General features: G+C 41.0%; 1 protein-coding gene across 1 annotated transcript in view; it reads left to right on the top strand.

Moving 5' to 3' along the window:
• Positions 1-20,090, top strand: part of Ryr2 (ryanodine receptor 2) — a 561,576-nt gene that overhangs the window by 400,031 nt on the left and 141,455 nt on the right. The window contains 11 exon segments of the mRNA XM_051151477.1: positions 1,269-1,389; positions 4,310-4,479; positions 5,973-6,193; positions 6,350-6,440; positions 7,704-7,844; positions 8,645-8,808; positions 10,890-10,968; positions 13,993-14,082; positions 14,542-14,679; positions 17,571-17,648; positions 19,496-19,571. Of these exon segments, the coding sequence (XP_051007434.1) occupies positions 1,269-1,389; positions 4,310-4,479; positions 5,973-6,193; positions 6,350-6,440; positions 7,704-7,844; positions 8,645-8,808; positions 10,890-10,968; positions 13,993-14,082; positions 14,542-14,679; positions 17,571-17,648; positions 19,496-19,571 (1,369 nt within the window).

Here is a 20,090-nt window from a genome sequence, read left to right as displayed (position 1 = left end):
GAAGTTTGCAGAATGGAGTTGGTGATGAATATGATTGACACATTATACACACGTTTGAAATATTAAAAGAATAAACAACCCCGCAATCCTGCTTTGGGGCTGGGATAAACATGAACTAGAGCAGATGACTTGCAGCCCTATTTCATTTCCCTACCCTTGGCACCCATGTCTGTTTTAGTTCTGTTATTTTGTGGTTGTTCCTTTAACCTACTTAACATTCTCGTCTGTTGAAACCAATGAAGAACCACAAGATGTAGAGACACTAGAATATTAGAAAATTTAGAGTCAATTTTTTTTTAAAACTCAGCTTCTGCCTCTTGTGTGGATTTTCACTCTGTAACTGAGAAGGTGAAAGATCTGTGTTGCTGGATGGAGGTGGCTGCAGACCAAAGCATGGATGCTCACACAATTTGTCCCATTGGTTATTTCAGGGGAAAGATCAGAGGAACAAAGACAGGAATTACAATACGCAGAAGCTTTTAGTTGTATTGTTGTGTCCATCATAAGGGTCTGGAAACGCTTAAGCAGATTAATGATGACTCACTTAAGTTCCCTGTGCCCCTTAAAGCTCAGCCATCTTTACGGTCACTTGAGTCCTCTGCTCGGCCTTGAGTATCGCTTGCTTTTCCTGCCTTGTGGCGGATGTAATAGATGCTGATCCTGGCTCTGGAGATCTTTTTATTCCAGAAACCCACTTAGATGCTTGACTATCCTGATCCACTGGCATCTTGGGAACTTCCTCAGCCAGAAGTCTTAAATGGGAAGTCAAGACTCACACGTAAACTGGGCTCAGAGATCAGAGTGGGATATGAGTGGATATAAAATTAATTCCCAAGACAATAAAAGGCTAAATAAATAATAATTATGAGCATATTTTCAGTGGCCAGAAATAGTGGCTGTTTTATTGTGTTATTTTTCTGGTTATTGGTAGGTATATGTAATTTTAGGAGTAATTATTCATAGACTTACCTGGCTTTAGTTTGCTTTTGTATCCCAAGATTATAAAAAAAATATAGCCTTTATTAGAAAACAGGTGGCCTAGACTGTAGTGTATATAAGCCAATGTTTTCTCGTGTTTATGCAAACTATAATATGTGCTTGCCTGCCTGTGTGCCCAAGCTATCAGTTTCGGAGAGATGGCTAGCTGTATGCATATGCAGGACAGAAAATTGCTTTAAACATGGATTCTCACAGTTTAAATTTCCTAGCAGAGCTACAGACAAAGCCTATGGCTGGTTCTAAGCTTGCTTTATCTTGTTCGTGTTTAGTTGATTCATGCTGGAAAGGGAGAAGCCATCCGAATCAGGTCTATTTTGCGATCCCTGATTCCACTGGGAGACTTGGTGGGCGTAATCAGCATTGCATTTCAGATGCCAACAATAGCCAAAGGTAAGACTGGCCTCCATTCTGTGTGACTCAGTGGGACTGGGAGGACAGTACTTTGTGAAAGTTCCATCATTGCTAACATCCCCTCTCCCACCTCCATCTGGTCAGATGCTTGCTCAGGTGTAGGAGTGGGCAGATCCTTAGCTGCCCTCTGTCCTGTGTGTTTGAGGAGGTGGAGACAATAGGGCAGCAATGGTAGCACATCAGTGGGCCCTGAGTCCCAGGCAATGCCATAGAGCAGCTGAGTTCAACTCGTGGGATCCACATGGTGGAAGGAGAGAACTGGCTCCTACAAGGTGTCCTCTGGTCTCTGCTGGAGGTCACAGCACACATGCACACATTCATGCATTAATAACAAAAAAGTAATAACAATTTTAAAAGTAAAATAAAATGAGTATCAACTCGGATAAGTGTTTGAAAAGCAAAGACTCTTTTGGGCCACTTAGTGGCTCCATTTTAATTTTTTAATTAATTTTTATATTTTTTATTTTTTGGTTTTTCAAGACAGGGTTTCTCTGTGTAGCCTTGGCTGTCCTAGACTCACCTTATAAACCAGGCTGGCCTTGAACTCACAAAGATCTGCCTGCCTCTGCCTCCCGAGTGCTGGGCTTAAAGGCATGTGCCACGACGCCCAGCTGTGGCTCCATTTTTATTTAAGTATAGTTAGATGGTAAAGTAGTAGCACTCTGAGACCTTAAATCTCAATATTGTGAGTTTTTTTTTAAAGAAGGAGATGAGAATTTTATATCATTATTTATTTGAAAAACTGTATCATACAGATGTAAGTAAACCAAAAGTTAAATGGGCCCAGGTTAAATGTTGAACCCATTTTAGCAATTTCTACTTCAGCTCTGCCAGTCACTGGGTTGTGAACTTGGACAAGTTCCTTTACCCTCACAAACTTCACAAAAGTCAGTGTTCCCCACCTGTCGACTGAGCATCATGGCGTTCACATCACATGCAGACCAGAACTTGTCTGTTATCTCATGCAGAGAGACATCTCAGTTCTAGAACGTTTGAAGAAAATAAACTGTTCAAGAGGGGCAGACATTTTCATCAGAGCAGAGCAAGCACTCACTGCAAAGAGGCTGGAGTGAGCTGTCCCACAGGGGATGGTGACAGTACAGTGGTCAGCATTGTGACTTTTTAAGACCCCTTTATAAATATTCATGAGGTGGATTGTGTATTTGTGTACCGTTCATGGTAGGCTGGTCTCCACGTAAGTGTGTTTCTTTTTATGGTCATCCATCATATTTCCCAGAGGGAGTAATAACCACAATGCAAATGATACTGTAACGAAGCCCTTTGGTGAGTGTAGACTCCTCATCAGTGTCCGTGTGTGGGGAGATTGTGGCACAGTAGTTTTTGATACAGCAGGAGCAACTCCTCTGCAGTCTGCAGACTGAGAAGAGGGCATCCAACCCCCAGGAGGCACAAATGCCAGGACATGGCTGCCATTTTCTGGACTACCTCCTTCCTGTCTCCTTTTGAGACTAGTCAAGATCCCGTGGCTGGTTCCACACCAGGGATAAGACAACCCTCTGTCTTAAAAGCTGATGCATCACCATGGAGGCAGGGAACAAGGTCTTAAAATAGTCTGTCTGTCTATACAGATGGATGCAGGGTTTGAGTTGTCTTCTAGAACCTTCTCCCAGCCCCACCACTCAGGTCTACCACCTAACAACCATATCTATCACAGTCCCATTAGAGTACTTGTTAGCAGTTTAAACACTAAGATCTATTTTTCTCCTAGTGTAAAGCAAAGAAAATATTAGTTGTATTAGAGGTTTTTATAGTGATAAATAGGAACTGATGAGTATAACCTTTTAATTTTATTTGAAATATTATCTGTTCATTTTCATAGTAGGAATATGAAATTCACTCATTGGCTCCAAATGAAAAGCTATTTCAGGCTGGTCCTCTTTCCCTAGCTCTGGTTCCTTCAACATTACATTCATGTGAAAAAATTTCATAGATTCTTGACTATGTACTATCAGGACCAGGTTGCCATAATTATGTAATGATCTAATAGGGAACAAATAAGCTCCAAAGTTTTTTAAGTTGGCATACGGTTCTCTAATTCTTCATATTAATGGTCTCCAACCTCTTAATTTAAGGAATTATTATAAGGGATTCATTGGTCTACATAGGCTTCAGGCATTGGGTATTGAGAGAAAATGACATGACTCTCAAATATGTTATTATTAATAAAGTCTATTTCATTAATTCATTAATTCATGAAATACATGCTGGTGTCATTGTGTTGATTTGTCATTTATGATTATTGTATAATTATGTTCTCTATTATGGTATTTTATTCATAATTATAATCATTCTAAGCCACAGCAGTGGAAAGGTGCCCTGGCTATCACAGAGCAGTACATCACTTTAAAGCGATGGTTCTTGACACGAGTACAAGTATCTGATTCCTATTATTTATTTTGATTTTTTGAGACAGTGTTTCTCTGTGTAACAACACTGGTTGTCCTGTAAATTTCTTTGTAGACCAGGCTGGCCTCAAACTCACAGAGAGTCTCCTGCCACTCGTGCCGAGTGCTGAGATTAAAGGCGTGTGCCACCAGGCCCGGCTTGTGCTTTTTTCAACATTTCATGGTACCCACTCCAAATTTACCAGGTCTATCTGATGCCTTCTGTTTCCTTCTTGGCATTTGCCAGATACTGTGCATTTACAAATATGAAGTGAACAAGCAGATGCCCCAATAACATCTAAATGACCTTGGGTTCAAATTGTACTGCCCTAGCTCACCAGCCATGCTCACATTTGTGTGAGGGTAGGAAAACAGGAAAACATTTCATTAATATACTTGATTTAAAAACATGGCATCATTGGCAAAAAGCCAAATGTCATCAACCTACATCCGGCCAGGCCATTGACACCAACATGTCACCTTCTCTCTTGTAGATGGGAAGGTGGTGGAGCCTGACATGTCCGCGGGGTTTTGCCCAGATCACAAGGCAGCCATGGTTTTGTTCCTTGACAGGGTCTATGGAATTGAGGTGCAAGATTTCCTCCTCCATCTCCTTGAGGTTGGCTTTCTGCCAGATCTCCGAGCTGCTGCCTCTCTAGACACGGTATGTTATGGAAAGCGAAGCTGTACCCTTGATTCTGAAGTCTGTGTCTTATGGGGCTATCTCATACCTGTGCTGTTTTCAGACAGGCAGTGAGTAAATAGAAAATCAAGCAGACTCTGCCCAAAGGAAATTCACTGACTAGTGAAGCTTTCTGCCCCAAAGGACTGGCAATAACTCTGATAGGTGCTGTGGGAGCCAAGAGGTTCATCTGCTTAACTTCAGAGGTCATGGGGATGTGTCTACTGATGTCTGTTCATTATGAGCTCTGACTTGTCCTAGAGATAGAGATAGCTCATTTGATAAAGTGCTTGCATCATAAACACGAAAACTCTAGTTTGTTCTTCAACCTAAGTGTGTCTCTGTGTATATATGTAAAATCTAAGCACTGGATGGTAGAGACAGTGTGATTCCTGGAGATCACTTGCTAGCTAGTCTAGCTGAACCAGTAAGCTTTAGGTTCAGTGAGAGACCCTATCTCAAAACAATAAGGTAAAGAGAGATTAAGGAAGACATCTGACAATGACCTCTTGCTTCACCACACATGTATATACAAGTACTCACAGACATACACACATGGATACATACATACAAAAAACAAAATAATACCTAAATAAATCAATTTGCCTACACACTTTTGCTGCTTGGTGAAAGCAATGGATATTAAGGCAGTTGAATGGTCACTGTAGTTCGGTCAGTTACCATGGCACCCTGGAGTTATCATTCTCTTAATGATATCTGTCCTGTATGTCCTGGTGTCAGGCTAGTGTATGGCACAAAATTCCATCAAAATCTCCTGAATTATTTACTTACTTATCAATTAAATGAGTCCCTTTGATCTCAGGGACAATTAGATCTTGAGTTAGGAAGTCCACAGCTGAAAAACCTTAAATCTCATCTTCTTTGATATTCCGAATCTGAAGAGTATAAATGTCAACATGGTGGTGCAGTAGACTCCTGGTGATTGACATTTGTAGACATGAGTAGAAGTGTAATGACATGAGTCAGTTGAGTTCAGAATGTGTGTGCAAATGTGAGGTCAGGATGCAAATGTGTTCGTTTCCATTTCTTCAGCCCACAAGGAGGCGCTTATCAGCATCTTCCACTACCACCCATCCTCTGGAGGCCCGAGACGATGTTGCTCCAAAGCGAGCTCACAGTATTCCTCCAGGCCTCCTCAAGTTGTCTTGAGGTCGGATAGGGCTGTTTACTGAGATCAGAGTACCATCACAGATGTTAGGGGAGATGATATCTATTATCACACCCTAACCTTGAACTTGGACTTCTGAGCCCTTTGAGAAGATAGGTACCATTGCGTTCACTTTAATCAACTATTGGTGGTATTACGTGGTGAAGATCACGTGAGCCATGGGTAAAATCTGAGGACTGCGTTTCCAGACATCATGCTGTTGCTGTTTCCAGACAGAGAGGACAGATGGCAATGCATTGAGTCCTCTGTTAGTCACACAGGGCTGTGTCCTCTTGTTCTTGTCTAGGCTGCACTAAGCGCTACGGACATGGCCTTGGCCCTCAATCGGTACCTTTGCACAGCCGTCCTGCCTTTACTCACGAGATGTGCTCCTCTGTTTGCTGGAACAGAGCACCACGCTTCCCTCATCGACTCTCTGCTGCACACTGTATATAGACTCTCTAAGGGGTGCTCCCTCACCAAAGCTCAGCGGGACTCCATAGAAGTGTGCCTGCTCTCTATATGTGGGTAAGTGTGCCAGTTTTCTCTATGACATGGCCCTTTTTGATTATTGATAAAATTCACAAACAGTTTCTATGTCAAAAATTAACTTTTATAGTCTGATATATGGATGTCTGAGTCTTGAGGTTGTCTCCATTATTACAACTGGCCTTGTCCCAACAGCCAACTACGACCTTCTATGATGCAACACCTACTCAGAAGGCTGGTGTTTGATGTTCCCCAGTTGAATGAGCATGCAAAGATGCCTCTTAAGGTAAATATGAAGAATTCTTGGGACTGTGTGGTCCTTGTTTTCTTGAGCTGACTCTTTGTTACTAATCACCTGTCTTTTAGACTTAGTATGCTCGGTCTCTAGTGCTGTGGAGTTTCTCCTAGTTATTGAAAAGACCATATGATGTATGTATGTATGTATGTATGTATGTATGTATGTATGTATATGGGAGAGAGAGAGAGAGAGAGAGAGAGAGAGAGAGAGAGAGAGAGAGAGAGAGAGAGAGAGAGAGAGAGAACCCTTAAATATGCAATTATGCAATATGGGTTCATAGACTCTATAACACTGATTCTGTAAATTTAGCACATATAGATCACAAAAATTTCAAAAAGCTCCTAAAAACTGAAAGATCCTTTCATATAAGTAGAAATCAGAATGGTCATAGACTATATCTGTACCAAACAAATATAAAGTAATTTTCAGAGTGTACTTATAGAATTAAGGTCTGAGACCATCATAAATGTTACGTAAGTCAGAGGAAACAAAAATACCCACAGAAGTAAGGTTTCTATTTGACATCTCTTGTCTAAGAGATAATTATGCATGGAGTCCAGTAGATAACAGCTCACATAGTTGTGAGTAAATGAAATTAAAGGAAGTAGAACAGTGGGGTAGATGAATATCCAAATAACTTTAGGAAGGGTGCTGTTCAAGATACTTTAACTGTATGTACATGTGTATAGGTATCAGAGCACATAAGTGCAGTAACAGTTGAGGCCGGAAGAGGACAATAGATCACCCAGAACTTGAATTAAATATGGTTGTGAGCTGCCTGACACAGGTGCTGGGAACCAAATGTGTGCTTCCTGCAGGAGCAGCCAATGCTCTTTGTTTTGTTTTGTTTTTTTGATTTTTTGAGACAGGGTTTCCCTGTGTAGCCTTGGCTGTCCTAGACTCACTTTATAGACCAGGCTGGTCTCTGAACTCACAGTGATCTGCCTGCCTCTGCCTCCCGAGTGCTGGGATTAAAGGCGAGGGCCATCACACCCGGCAATGCTCTTAACCACTGCCTGCCTCAAGATATGTTTCCTAAGCTGAACATTTGGTTCACACATTGTATGCAATCAGTATCCAATTTGAAAGAAACAATATTCAAGTAAATCTGTTCCCAAAAAAACTAACATGGGTTTGAGAGTTTCCCTGCCACGGACCTTAGGCCATAGCATTTGGAATGCCACGGAAGAGGAAGGGAAACACTGAAGAGATGGTCGCTCTTGTTAATTCTATGACTACTTTCCCATGCAGCTGCTGACAAATCACTATGAAAGATGCTGGAAATATTACTGCCTGCCTGGAGGGTGGGGCAACTTTGGTGCTGCCTCAGAAGAAGAACTTCACTTATCAAGAAAATTATTTTGGGGCATTTTTGATGCTTTGTCTCAAAAGGTAATTGAAGATCTGGTGTGTGTGTATGTGTAGGGGGTTGTCATTTGTGTTGATACAGCAACAAAAAGCCCCAGGTTCACTGTACGATGGTCTTTATAGTGGAGCAGTGGGTTTACTAATCAAGACTTGAATAATGTCTGGTACGGTGACATTCTCTGCACAGAGGAGGCTGAGGCAGAGGATGTAAAGTTCAAGGACAGCTTGGGCTGAAAAAAATAAAAAATAAAAAATAAAAGAGACTCCAGCCAGGTCTCAGTTATAAGGTGTGATCCTGTTTCAACAAAACAAAGCAATGGGAAGTTACCTCGTTTTGTCTTCCTCCTTTCTTAATAATGCATGTCGAGGATATGTTATACAGTGATTTCCAGTAATCAATATTGTCGCTAATTCTTTTCAATCATAAGGTTTATGAGGTTAAAAGAATGGCAGAATTTAGGAAATCGGGCATGTAGTCGGTTGATATTAGTGATAGAATACCTGACACAAAGCAACTTGGAGGAGAATGGGGTTTGTTTTGTTTTGATTTGTAGTTCCACGGGAGATACACTCCATCACAGCAGGGAAGGCATAGCAGCTGGGGTGAGGCCTTCAGGGTAGTCAGGAAACTTGGGAAGGGGGAGAAGAAGAGAGGTAGAGAGGATAGAGCTATGTATAGTGATCTTTTCCCATCAAGGCTCCATCCAAAACAGCTGCCATTTAGGAATCAAGTTTCAAACACGAGCCTATGGGGGCAGGGCACTGATATTTATCAACAAGCCACAACTAGAGTCACATAGAGTTCACTGTTGTTCTCTTCCCAGAAATACGAACAAGAGCTTTTCAAACTGGCGCTGCCTTGCCTGAGTGCAGTCGCGGGAGCTTTGCCTCCAGACTACATGGAGTCAAACTATGTCAGTATGATGGAAAAGCAGTCATCCATGGATTCTGAAGGGAACTTTAACCCACAACCTGTTGATACCTCAAAGTATGGACTCTTTCTATTGCAGCAGATTTTTATTGTAAATGATGTGTGAAGTCTGAAATTGAATAAGGTACTGAAGTGAACTTTCTCTGGTACATGCCCCCTTTGAATAGGAGCCCCTTGAGTTTGTCAGATGGCAGTAAAAATAATGGTGAATATACCAATATCAGAAATAGACGTGTACCCTCTAGGCTACTGATTGCTGAAGGAGGAGTCTCAGTGGACAACCACATAATGATTTCTAGAAGGAGACTCAACAAAGTACATGAGCTTTATTTAGTTGAAATTTTAATTGAAATGTGTATCACAATCAACTGCTACCTGGCATGTTTAGCTGAGGATAGTTCCACAATGTTACTATAATGCTGTTTTCTGTGAGTGACAGGATCATTTCACACATCACAGCAACTTGGCCTGGGTCAGGGTTCATCGATGATATCCCACATCATGAAGAGATAAATGGAATGTCAAGTGGAAACTGGCACAAAGATATAAGCATATAGTCAGATATGATATAGTCAGAACGGGTAGCCTTAAGTAAAGTTCAAGCATATGATCTTGAGAAAGATTCATACATGCACTTGTTCTACAAATGGGATGCGTGGGTGCTTCATGTGTTTGAAGGTCAAGTAAGACCACAGCTTCCAAAACTGCCTCTTCGCTTACTTTACTGGTTCATGATAACTCGGCAAGACTAGTTAGCAAGGTAGTCACATGCTGGTTATTAACTACCACTTCTGAGCCAGTCTGAGACTGAACTTTGAGGCTTCAGAGCAGCGCCCAGCTGGTTTATCCCCCTAAACAAATCAAAATGCCAACCCAAGGGATGTGCCATTAATCTAAGAATGTCTCTAAAATAAATGCTTGATACTACAAGATAGTCCTGTGAGAAAAGAGTCCACCCCTAAGTGTTTGGATCATGTGATTGGTCCTTTGTATCTCTTGCAAAGTAAGTTACCAAAATACCATAGGGTCACATGACTCCATAGGTAAGTGTCTGTTCTGCTCACATACGGAAAGATCCAGGGTTTTCAGAAGATCCACATCATGGTTTGGGTGTTGATTAATGAAATCCAATTAACTAACCAGTGTTGGCGCTCATGCTCATTTACCCTGCCTTGCCTCCTAGGGAAGTTCTTCAATATAGGTTTACACGGTTGTTTGAGTAATTCCTACTTGGGTATGATTTTTTTAAAAGAATTGCTTCTTGAGTACATGTTTTCTACTTGGGTATGATTTTATTTAAGTATTGCTTCTTGAGTAATGTATGGCAATTAACTGATAACTTTGTTGGCAAAGACCAGAAAACCATCTCATTATCCTGGGTTTTATTTAGACCTCAGTTCTCAAAGTTAACTGCTCCACTAAGTTGTATTTATTAAGGGGTGCAATGTATATTCCACTCTATTTATAGATGCATTTGATATTCACAAGTCTTAACATTTGCCAGTAGACCCAGGCATCAGCTGCACATTCTGGACGTGAATGGGACCATTGAAACAGGAAAAGAATCCAGAGTAAATGTTGTCAAACAATAAAGCAAAAGTTTGTGAATTACTTTTTCCTATAGCTCAAGCATTAATACATAACTAGTTACACGAAATTAATTTAAAGTATGGCAGATCAGAAACAGTGTTTTTCATTCATAATTCAACAAACACAGCTTAAAAAGACAGAATGGCTCCAAAGAAAAAGTACAAAAGAAAAGCATGTTTTTATACTTACTGTGTTGCCTTGGGTTTGTTTTCCTTTCTTTCTTTTCTTTTCTTTTTTTTTTTTTTTTTGTTATAATTATTTTCTTCATCTTTGAATACATTTTAACTAACGTATATCTTATTATATTTATTTTTTTTATTAACACAATAAACGATGTCTCAGTTTGAGATGAGTAGATAGGACACGATCTCCTTGACTTACATGGTTTCGGAGTGTAAAGAAGCAATCCGTTGGTTACAACTTTTTTTTTTTTTTAACAATTATGAGTTGAATGGCATCTGACTATTACTCATCTGTGAGTTAATGTGACTGCAGTTGCCTGTGAATTCTGTAAAACACCAGGCTCTTTTCCTTTCCTTTTCTCATAGCATTACGATCCCTGAGAAGTTGGAATACTTCATTAACAAATATGCAGAACATTCCCATGATAAATGGTCCATGGACAAGGTAAAGGTTACAAGTGCTGTCTTCCCATCCATCGTGAATGCCTGGGTGCTGCCTAAATATGTCCAGCTATGCCAGCGTTCGCTTTGTGTGTATATGATGTATATTTCCACGTATGCATGTCTATTCATTTACGTGTGTGAGAGGAGTGGTCAGAGGTTGAGCTTATTGACTGTATCACTCTCTGTTTTATTTTCCTTGAAACAGGGTCCTCAGTGACTTTCAACCTTGACATTTCAGCTAGATGGACCTTTCTATTGTCACTGTCTCGAACACTGTGATTACAAATGTGCACCACCAAGCCCTGCGCGGTGGCGCACACCTTTAATCCCAGCACTCGGGAGGCAGGGGCAGGTGGATCTCTGTGAGTTCAAGGCCGGCCTGGCCTACAAAGTAAGTCTAGGACAGCCAAGGTCATTACACAGAGAAACCCTCTCTTCACCCCCTCCCCCCCAAAAAACAACCGAAACGCCAAATGTGCACCACCATGCCACACTTGTACTCTCTAAGCCACACTACCTGTGCCAGATTTCCCTGTTAAAGAGAGAGTTTTTATGGTTTTGGTTTTGTTTTTGGTTTGTTTGTTTGTTCATTTGTTTTGTATTTTTTGAAACAGGGTTTCTCTGTGTAGCCTTGACTGTCCTGGAATTGCTTTGTAGACCAGGCTAGCCTTGAACTCACATTGATCTGCTTGCCTCTGTCTCCCAAGTGCTGGGATTAAAGGCGTGGGGAAGAGAGAGCTTCATTGAATTTACTAGTGGACATTTAGTTACAACTGTTCATGTTGCTACTTAGCTACTGTCTTGTAGTAAAAACATGACTTGATCTGGGAATTTTAGCATTTCTAAAGATCAGTTCATTAAATTTTGAGTATCATTTCTGAATGCGTATTGGTTTGTGAGGTTTTAGGAGAAAATGGCGATCCTACATTAAAAATTTACCTTTTAACCAAACTTTGGTTTTTAAAGGTAGTTTTGTATGAGATGAACAATAGTGAAAATTTATGTGTGTGTGTGTGTGTGTGTATTGTACATGTGAGTGAGTGTTTGTATTTGTTAATCTGGGTTCATGTGCCTGTATGAGTGCTCATAAGCACGTCTACGTGTGTGTGTGTGTGTGTGTGTGTGTGTGTGTGTGTGTGTGTGTGTCTATGTATGTAGGGGCCAGAAGCTGATGTTTGGTATCTTCCTCTATCTCTATCCTCTTTAGCTTTTGAAACAGGGTGTCTCCCTGAGCTCAGAACTTACTGATTGGCTAGGCTGGCCAGGGAGCTCCACAAATCTCTTCCCTCTGTTCTCTCAAGTGCCAGAGGTTTACCAACATTTGCTAACTACCACATCCAGCCTTTTAAGTCAGTGTTGGGAATCCAAACACAGATCTTCACGTTAGTATAGCAAATACTTTACCACATAAGGCATCTCCCCACTCCCTTGAAGAGTCTTAAACTTTGGTGATTTTGCACTTCCTATACATCTGTGCAACAAGATCTATATAGCTTATCAAAAACAGAACACATCTAATAAAATGTATCTCCAAAGAAAACAGTAACAATGAGGAAAAACCCAAGGACTTGGAACCTACCAGACGATTCTCATTTCAGCTGAGTTTAGTTCTGGTTTGAGTGTGAATGATGATTGTAATTTGTCAGAGAAACTGAGTTGACATGGCACAAAAAAGTCTAACACGTAAATGTGCAGTCCTGAAGTGAAAAACAGACAGTGACTGCCCCGTAGGCTGCTCATGTCCTGAGACAAACATGGCACGTCCCTTCGCTTGTCTGATGTCTATTGCTGTGATTTGCACCATGATGGAAGCAACTCGGGAAGGAAGGCGTTCATTTGGCTTACATGATCACCGAGGAAAGAGAGGGCAGGAACTCGGGCAAGGAAGGACACTGCCTCCCTGTGGTTTGCTCACTTTGCCTTCTTATACAACCTGCCACATGAATCAGTAATGAAGAAAATGCCCCGATGTGTGCACTTAGGCCAGTCTGGTGGTAGCGAATCTTTAGCTGAGGTGCTCCCTCCCTTCCTCGGTGACTCTGGTTTGTGTCAAGTTGACCAAAACTAACCAGCACAGTCTCATGCTCTGTCCCCCACTGTGCTAAGACCACTGGCCTCTTCTTCCCTCACAGAAACATTGTTCTGTTTGGATGATAATTGTGTGATTCTTTGTTGTAAAAGTTAATAGTCTTAATCAGAAACACCACCCAAGAGTCACTTTGATACAGTGACTCCATTGAACACTAGGTGGCTGGGATGGGGAGTGTGAGAGAGGCCTGGGGAAGGAAGTCCTGAACTGGTCCAGTCGAGCTACCTGGATTCTGAGAGCTAATAGTGGTGTGGACAAATGACGCTAAATAAAAATGGTCACATTATTGGAGGATGAATCCATTAATAGACAGTGGGATACAGAAATGACTACCTAGGAAATGTTATTCTGAAGCATTCCTGATTTGCATATTTTAAACAGACTTTTCATAAACATGCATGCAACACAGGTCAGGCCTTAAGATGTGTCAGAATAAGTTAATATCAGTCTTTGGTCCGTATAGCCTCTTTGTAGGGGATATATACCTGGTTTGTTTTAAGAAGATGGGGTGCATTTAATCTCTGGTCAAAGGGGGTTACTGAAAATAGCACGAAGAGTGGAACTCAGAGTTAAGTTAGGGTAACAGTTAGACCTCAGCCAGCCCAAAGTGGTGCAGGCTTGTGATTCCAGGTACTCAGGAATCTGAGGCAGGACAATTTTAAGTTCAAGCCCTGCCTTGGGATATAGAATAAGTTTCAGGTAATTTAGCAAGGTGTCCTCTCATAATAAAAAGTGAAAAAAGTCCTGGAGATGTAGGTCAGTGGGAGTAGGCTTGCATACAAAGCCTTGCATTCAGTCCCCAGCCACAGCAACACAAACACACTGCTTTAATCAACTTTAGGGTTATTTTTACCAAACAGGTGCTAAATACATGTGCATTCAAAATCACCAAAATAAATATATGGAAACTATTTTTTTACATTTTGTTTGTTTTAGTTGGCGAATGGATGGATATATGGAGAAATATATTCAGACTCTTCGAAGATCCAGCCACTAATGAAGCCATTTAAACTCTTGTCTGAAAAGGTGAGAGGTTCTTCTCCCATTAACTTATTATTATATTTGGGAAAACTTTTGTTTCGTGTTTTATTATTAAAATCTTTATTATTTTCTTTTAAACTTTTTACATGTATTTGTGTGTGTGTGTGTGTATGTGTGTGTGTGTGTATGTGTGTGTGTATGTGTGTGTGTATGTGTGTGTGTGTGTGTGTGTGTGTGTGTGTGTGTGTGCGTGTGTGTGTGTGTATGGTGGTGGTCAGAAGACAGCTTGTGAGAGTTGATTCTCTTCTTTGCAGTCCTGGGTAACACTTCAGCGCTTTACACTTCCCTTGGATGTTTTTAGTTTTTGTTTTATTTATAAACATCCTGTGATAATTTTTTTTTTTAAACAAAGGCAGTCCATTTCAGAACAAATCAGTGAATAATTTGAATTTTCATTTTTGGATCATAATACCACTAATGCTTGATTTTTTTTTTAACCTATAGGAAAAAGAAATTTATCGCTGGCCCATCAAGGAATCTTTAAAAACGATGCTGGCTTGGGGTTGGAGAATTGAGAGAACACGGGAGGGAGACAGTATGGCTCTTTATAACCGGACTCGGCGCATTTCTCAGACAAGCCAGGTGACTATCATAGTGACAAATAAATTATTTGTGTTATTTAAACACTTGCACATATGTATATAGTTTTAGACGCACCTGCATACACACACATACACACATATTTGCCCATCCTGGGGATTCTACTCAAGGTGTCATGCATGTTAGTCAATCACCCTGCCCTTTAGCTATGTTCACACCTCTTAAAAATATTTTAAACTGAGTGTTGTGGTATCCTTGGTTACTGGGGAGGCTGATCCAGGAATCTCATTTAGGTGTAGAAGTTTGAAGTCAGCCTTGGCAATATAGTAAGACCCCATTTCAAACAATAACAGTGACAGCAATAGTAATTGGGTCTGGAGTAAGTAGCTTAATTGCCAGGGTGCTTGTTTTGCATAATAATAACCTGGGTTCAATTCCTGGGGCCATATAAATGCAGATGTGAAGGTAAGTGCTTGTAACCCCAGCATTTGGGAGGCAGAGACATAGATTCAGGAGTTCAAAGGCATCCATGGCTCCATAGTGAACTGAGGAAGACCCTGTCTCAAGATGATCAAACAAAGGGTGGTATCACTTCTCTGAGATACCCTGATGATGTGATGAGATAAGTTATAAATTTTACCCCTTACTAATGAGTTCACAGTTGATATTAACATTTCTGACTTCTAGAGGGCACTTATTCTGGGCCAGATGAAATCATAGAAATAGGGTTTTGAGAGAAGCAGGCATGAAATGAAGCAGGCAGTAGTGGCAGTAACTGGATATGATTGTCATGGATTCTAGAGTGTGTTGGTAAGACAGTAGTTTTGTTGAGTGAGGCAAAGAGCTCAAGAGTTCTAGGGACAATAATGAACGTGGTTCCTGTGTCGCTGAGATACTGGAGTCATGACTCCCAGTGACTCCCGTATCCTGGTTGTGTTGACTGCTCAGAACTGTGGTGAAGACGGTAGAGGTAATGAACGAGCAGTAGGGGTAGCCCTAGGCCAAGGTTTTGGGGCATTTATGTGTGCCCAGCACTGTGCTGAGGGGCTGCTGTCCATTGCCTAAGCCACACCCACCTGTGAGCCAGGCTGTGTGTGTAGTGTCAGCTCCATGGCGTAGGGAGCAAACACAGTTTTGAAAGTGGCCATTTTTACTATGTTAATTCTCCCGATCCATGAGCAAGGAAGATCATGCCATCTTCTCAGGTCATCTTCAATCTCTTTCTTCGGAGTTTTGAAATTTTTTTCATACAAGTCCTTCACTTGCTTAGTTAGGGTAACTTTAAACCCCTTCCCAGATCTAGCCAATGGTCAGAATATTCTCCACAGTTGAGTGGAGAGTGTGATATGACTTTCTCACGTACTATGGTGCCTCACATTTGACCATGTCCCCTGGAGGGGGAGACCTGGTGGCACTCAGAGGAAGGACAGCAAGTAGCCAAGAAGAGACTTGATACCCTATGAGAATATATAGGGGGAGGTGATCCCCCTCAGGAACAGTCATAGGGGAGGGGAGTAATGGGAAAATGGGGGGGGGGGAATGGGAGGATACAAGGGATGGGATAAACATTGAGATGTAACAAGAATAAATTAATAAAAAAAAATGAAAAAAATAATAATTTAATAGAAAACAAAAAACAAACAAACAAACAAACAAAAAAAAGAAAGTGGCAAGTGACTTGGCTTGGAACATGCAGGTTGTCTTGCCAGTCACAAGCAGGATGCCACTTACAATGCAGTTGCCTGTGCAAGGGGACAAACAATGACAAGGATTGACAGGTGCATGGGGAGGAAAAGTGGCTGATTGTGCAAGGCGATGGATCTGGTTTCATTTCTGTCACTGCGATACAGTATATTGGCACAGAAGGGCTCAAGTGAGAAAAGGTTATTTTAGTTCACAGTTCCAGGTTGCATGCCATCACTGTGGAAGTCACAGCAGGAGCTTGAGAGATGTGGTCACCTCACACCTATGGTCAAGAGCAGAAAGAGATGAATGCAAGCATGCCTGTTTGCTTACTTGTGCTTAGCTTGACATCTCTGCACTCATATGCAGTTACAATGGCTCCTCTGAAGCTATGGAGTCATATGCCTTCTTTCATGAGCCATGTGCTTGTTACCTGAATTTCATCCTTCCTCATCATGCACTATTTCTAATAAGAGACTGGCAGGATGATAATATATTTTAAGATGGAGCTCAAGATGTGTAAGAAGCCAGAGTTCATGTCTTCCTCCCTGGTTAGACTAAGATAAGGCGTGGAATGACAGTAAAACTGTGTAAGTTGACAATTAATGTATTATTTATTAATGGCTTATTTTTATGCATCTATGTTGGGAGGGGACGGGTCAGTGCTCTACCAATCATAATAGATGTATTAGCCACACTACCCACTGTAAAAGAAATTTCCCTGATTAAATCTGGGAGAAGCAGAAATCCATAGCTGTAAAAATAAATATTTACATCTAGTTTTGAAAATCAAAAAGTGTAGAAATAATGAAACTCTGGTTATTGAAGATTTTCTTATGAGCCATTAAATGCTATATGGTATGGTTGTTTAATCAGAGTTGGCCCCTGCTTATCTTCACAACAGACCCACAAACATGCTTGTAAAGGAAACGGTGGTTCCTGGTAGCTAACCAAGGTTGGTGAGAGGCTCAAGGCCACAGTGACCCTTGGCTGCGGAAACACTGTCAGGCTTAGGATTTATCACATACCACTTACTGTCAATGATTAGCTTTTTAGACTGTCTACGCCTGAGGTAGTAGGATTTATTATTCAACTATAAGTGATTATGAGACACTCAATAAAAATAAATTTAATGTTATTGTGTTGCTTTTACCTCAGAAAATATTATTTGAAGCTTGCATTTTATTTTTGAAGGTCCTTTCTGCACTCTTTAAATGAGATGCTATGTTCTTTTTAAACAAACCCTCCAGGTGTCTATAGACGCTGCACATGGGTATAGTCCTCGTGCCATCGACATGAGCAACGTTACGCTATCTCGGGACCTGCATGTAAGTATCCAGGTTTTCATAATAGTCTCTAAAGCTCAGTTATTAAAAAAAAAAAAAAGCAAGACAGAACACTTCTCTGTGCATTTTACCACATGTACTGTTTCATGGTAATCATATGATGAGTCTATAGAGTTCATGTGTATTGCACATCTGGCCTTTCAGTCCCCCAAAAAGTGATAGCGTAAGTCCTCATCTGTGGTTTCATCCTTTGTGCTTTCTGTCCCTCCTTGTGGTCTGAAAGGTTAAGTGAATGCCTTCAGCAGTTAAAGCTGCCCGTTCTGAGTCCTGTATCAGAACCTCTCATCACTCTGCTCCATTCCACCCTGGACATGAATCTTTTTCTGTGTTTGGTATTTTCAAGTTGTGTGTGTTGACCTCTGTTTAATAGTATAGTAGATACCAGTGTCATCAGCCTGACTGCCAGAGTAGGGCCATGCTTGTGTTCATTATCCTTCTGTTATGATGGCCCCAGACTCCCAGCTCAGTGACACAGAGGAGGCCTGAGGCATAGCACATGGGAGGAGAGGGTAACTCTGGGCAACATGGCAGCACTGCAGGGAACGTGGGGAAGAGGTATAAAGTGTGCTAAGGATGAAGTCCTATCTGAGGTTCAGGCCTTCACTGAGGGCCTTGGTGAGTACCACTCAGGATGAAGGTGGCTACCATTCAGCTTTTTAAAGATGTTTCTGCAGAGATGGGTCAGTGGTTAACAGCACTTGCCACTTTTCCAAAGGAACTGGGTTTATTCTCAGCAATGTCAGCAGCTCACAGTATCTATAATTTCAGGTCCAGAGGATGTGATGCCCTCTTCTGGCCTCTGTGGGTGCCAACACACACACACACACACACACACACACACACACACACACACACACACACACACCACTTGGGTACCTACACACACACACACACACACACAGAGATAAATATAAAAATGCATGAGGAAAGAGTGAATACTTTGTTTAATGATCACCTTAAGTGCTCATGTTAAATTAAAGAATGCATATTTTAGGTTGTTCTTCTGTGGAAATTAATTGCATTGTGTTTGTCCCATCCATAGCCCTGTCTGCTCTGTGTCACTAACAAAGGTGTTTTTGAATGAATGATTTGAATGAAAGATAAAAACTTAGTTCCATAGAGCTTAACTTAGCAAGTCAACGTAGAATGGTGATCTTGGTGTGGCTAATGTTAGTTCAAGAGAGCTAAGGATATAAGTATTAAATTCACATGCTGTTAAGATATTTGGTTTACTCTTAACTCTCACTCATGTAGGAACCAATTAAAATGACATTGTAATCTTGAGTATGAGAGAGAGCACAAGGATATTAGAATTTTTTCCCTCAAAATTCATAAGACCTCAGAAAAGATCACACATCTGTTCTGTCCCCCACTTGGTTTAGACAAAAATGACCTGTAAGTAAAATATTTATCCATGTGATATTCTTATTATTCATTATTTAATAAGACACAGGTTGGTTTATAAGACTTTATGAGTTAAAACACAAATTTGTATTTATGTCTATTTTTTGTCCACATCCATAGCTATTTGAAGCTTTGTTGTTGAATTCAGAAAGATACATTTAAGCATAATGAATAACAGAGGCTGTTCCCATCAAATCCACAGTGTGGAGATATTTACTTTGCAATTTCTCAAATCACTAAAATCCAATGGAATCAGATTTCCAGTTGAGAGTGTCACGTTTGAGTACAATTCAGGCTTACCTCAGCGCTGATACTCTGCTCTGTGTCCTGAAGACCTCTCTGCGTGTTCCGCCTGAGAAGACAGCTCTGTCCCCTTTTACTGAAGTATGTATCAATTGACTCCTCAATATTTCGGTACATTGTAGGCTATGGCAGAAATGATGGCTGAAAACTACCACAACATATGGGCCAAGAAAAAGAAAATGGAGCTGGAATCCAAAGGTAGTATTTCCTAGAGACCTGTTAAAAAAAAAAAACAAACAAACAAAAAACAAAAACAAAAACGCCGCGAGTTTTACTGTAGGAGCGCAGGGTGCTAATGAAGTATTTACCACTCTCTGTTGCTTAAAACCTCATCATCCCTTCATTATACGAAAATGCTTGAAACGTGCCTGCGTCTAGATTCCAAGAAGAAACTGTGCTTTCCTTACTGTTCGTGTATGTGTATAGCCCCCCCAGCCCCTGTTAATGCTGTCTGGATTTATACTACCATTCAAATGTCCCTATTAGTACCAAAGTGCTGGACACTTGGCTACTGGTGTATTACGTTCCTCAGGCTCTGACCACGATCCTCACGTCTAGTCAAGCTACCACCAATCTTGTGCGTTTTACTCCCATCTCTGCCGCTTCCTTTTGTTTCCACTAGTTACACCATTGCCACTTTCATGCTTCTGTTTGCTCCTTTCTCACTCTCTCTGTTTTTAGTTTTAGTGCTGGGGATTGGATTCAAGCCTTGTGCAT

The sequence above is a fragment of the Acomys russatus genome, chromosome 9, assembly GCF_903995435.1.
Source record: "Acomys russatus chromosome 9, mAcoRus1.1, whole genome shotgun sequence".
In the NCBI taxonomy this organism is placed as follows: Eukaryota; Metazoa; Chordata; class Mammalia; order Rodentia; family Muridae; genus Acomys; species Acomys russatus.
This window is presented reverse-complemented; position numbering and strand designations above follow the sequence as displayed.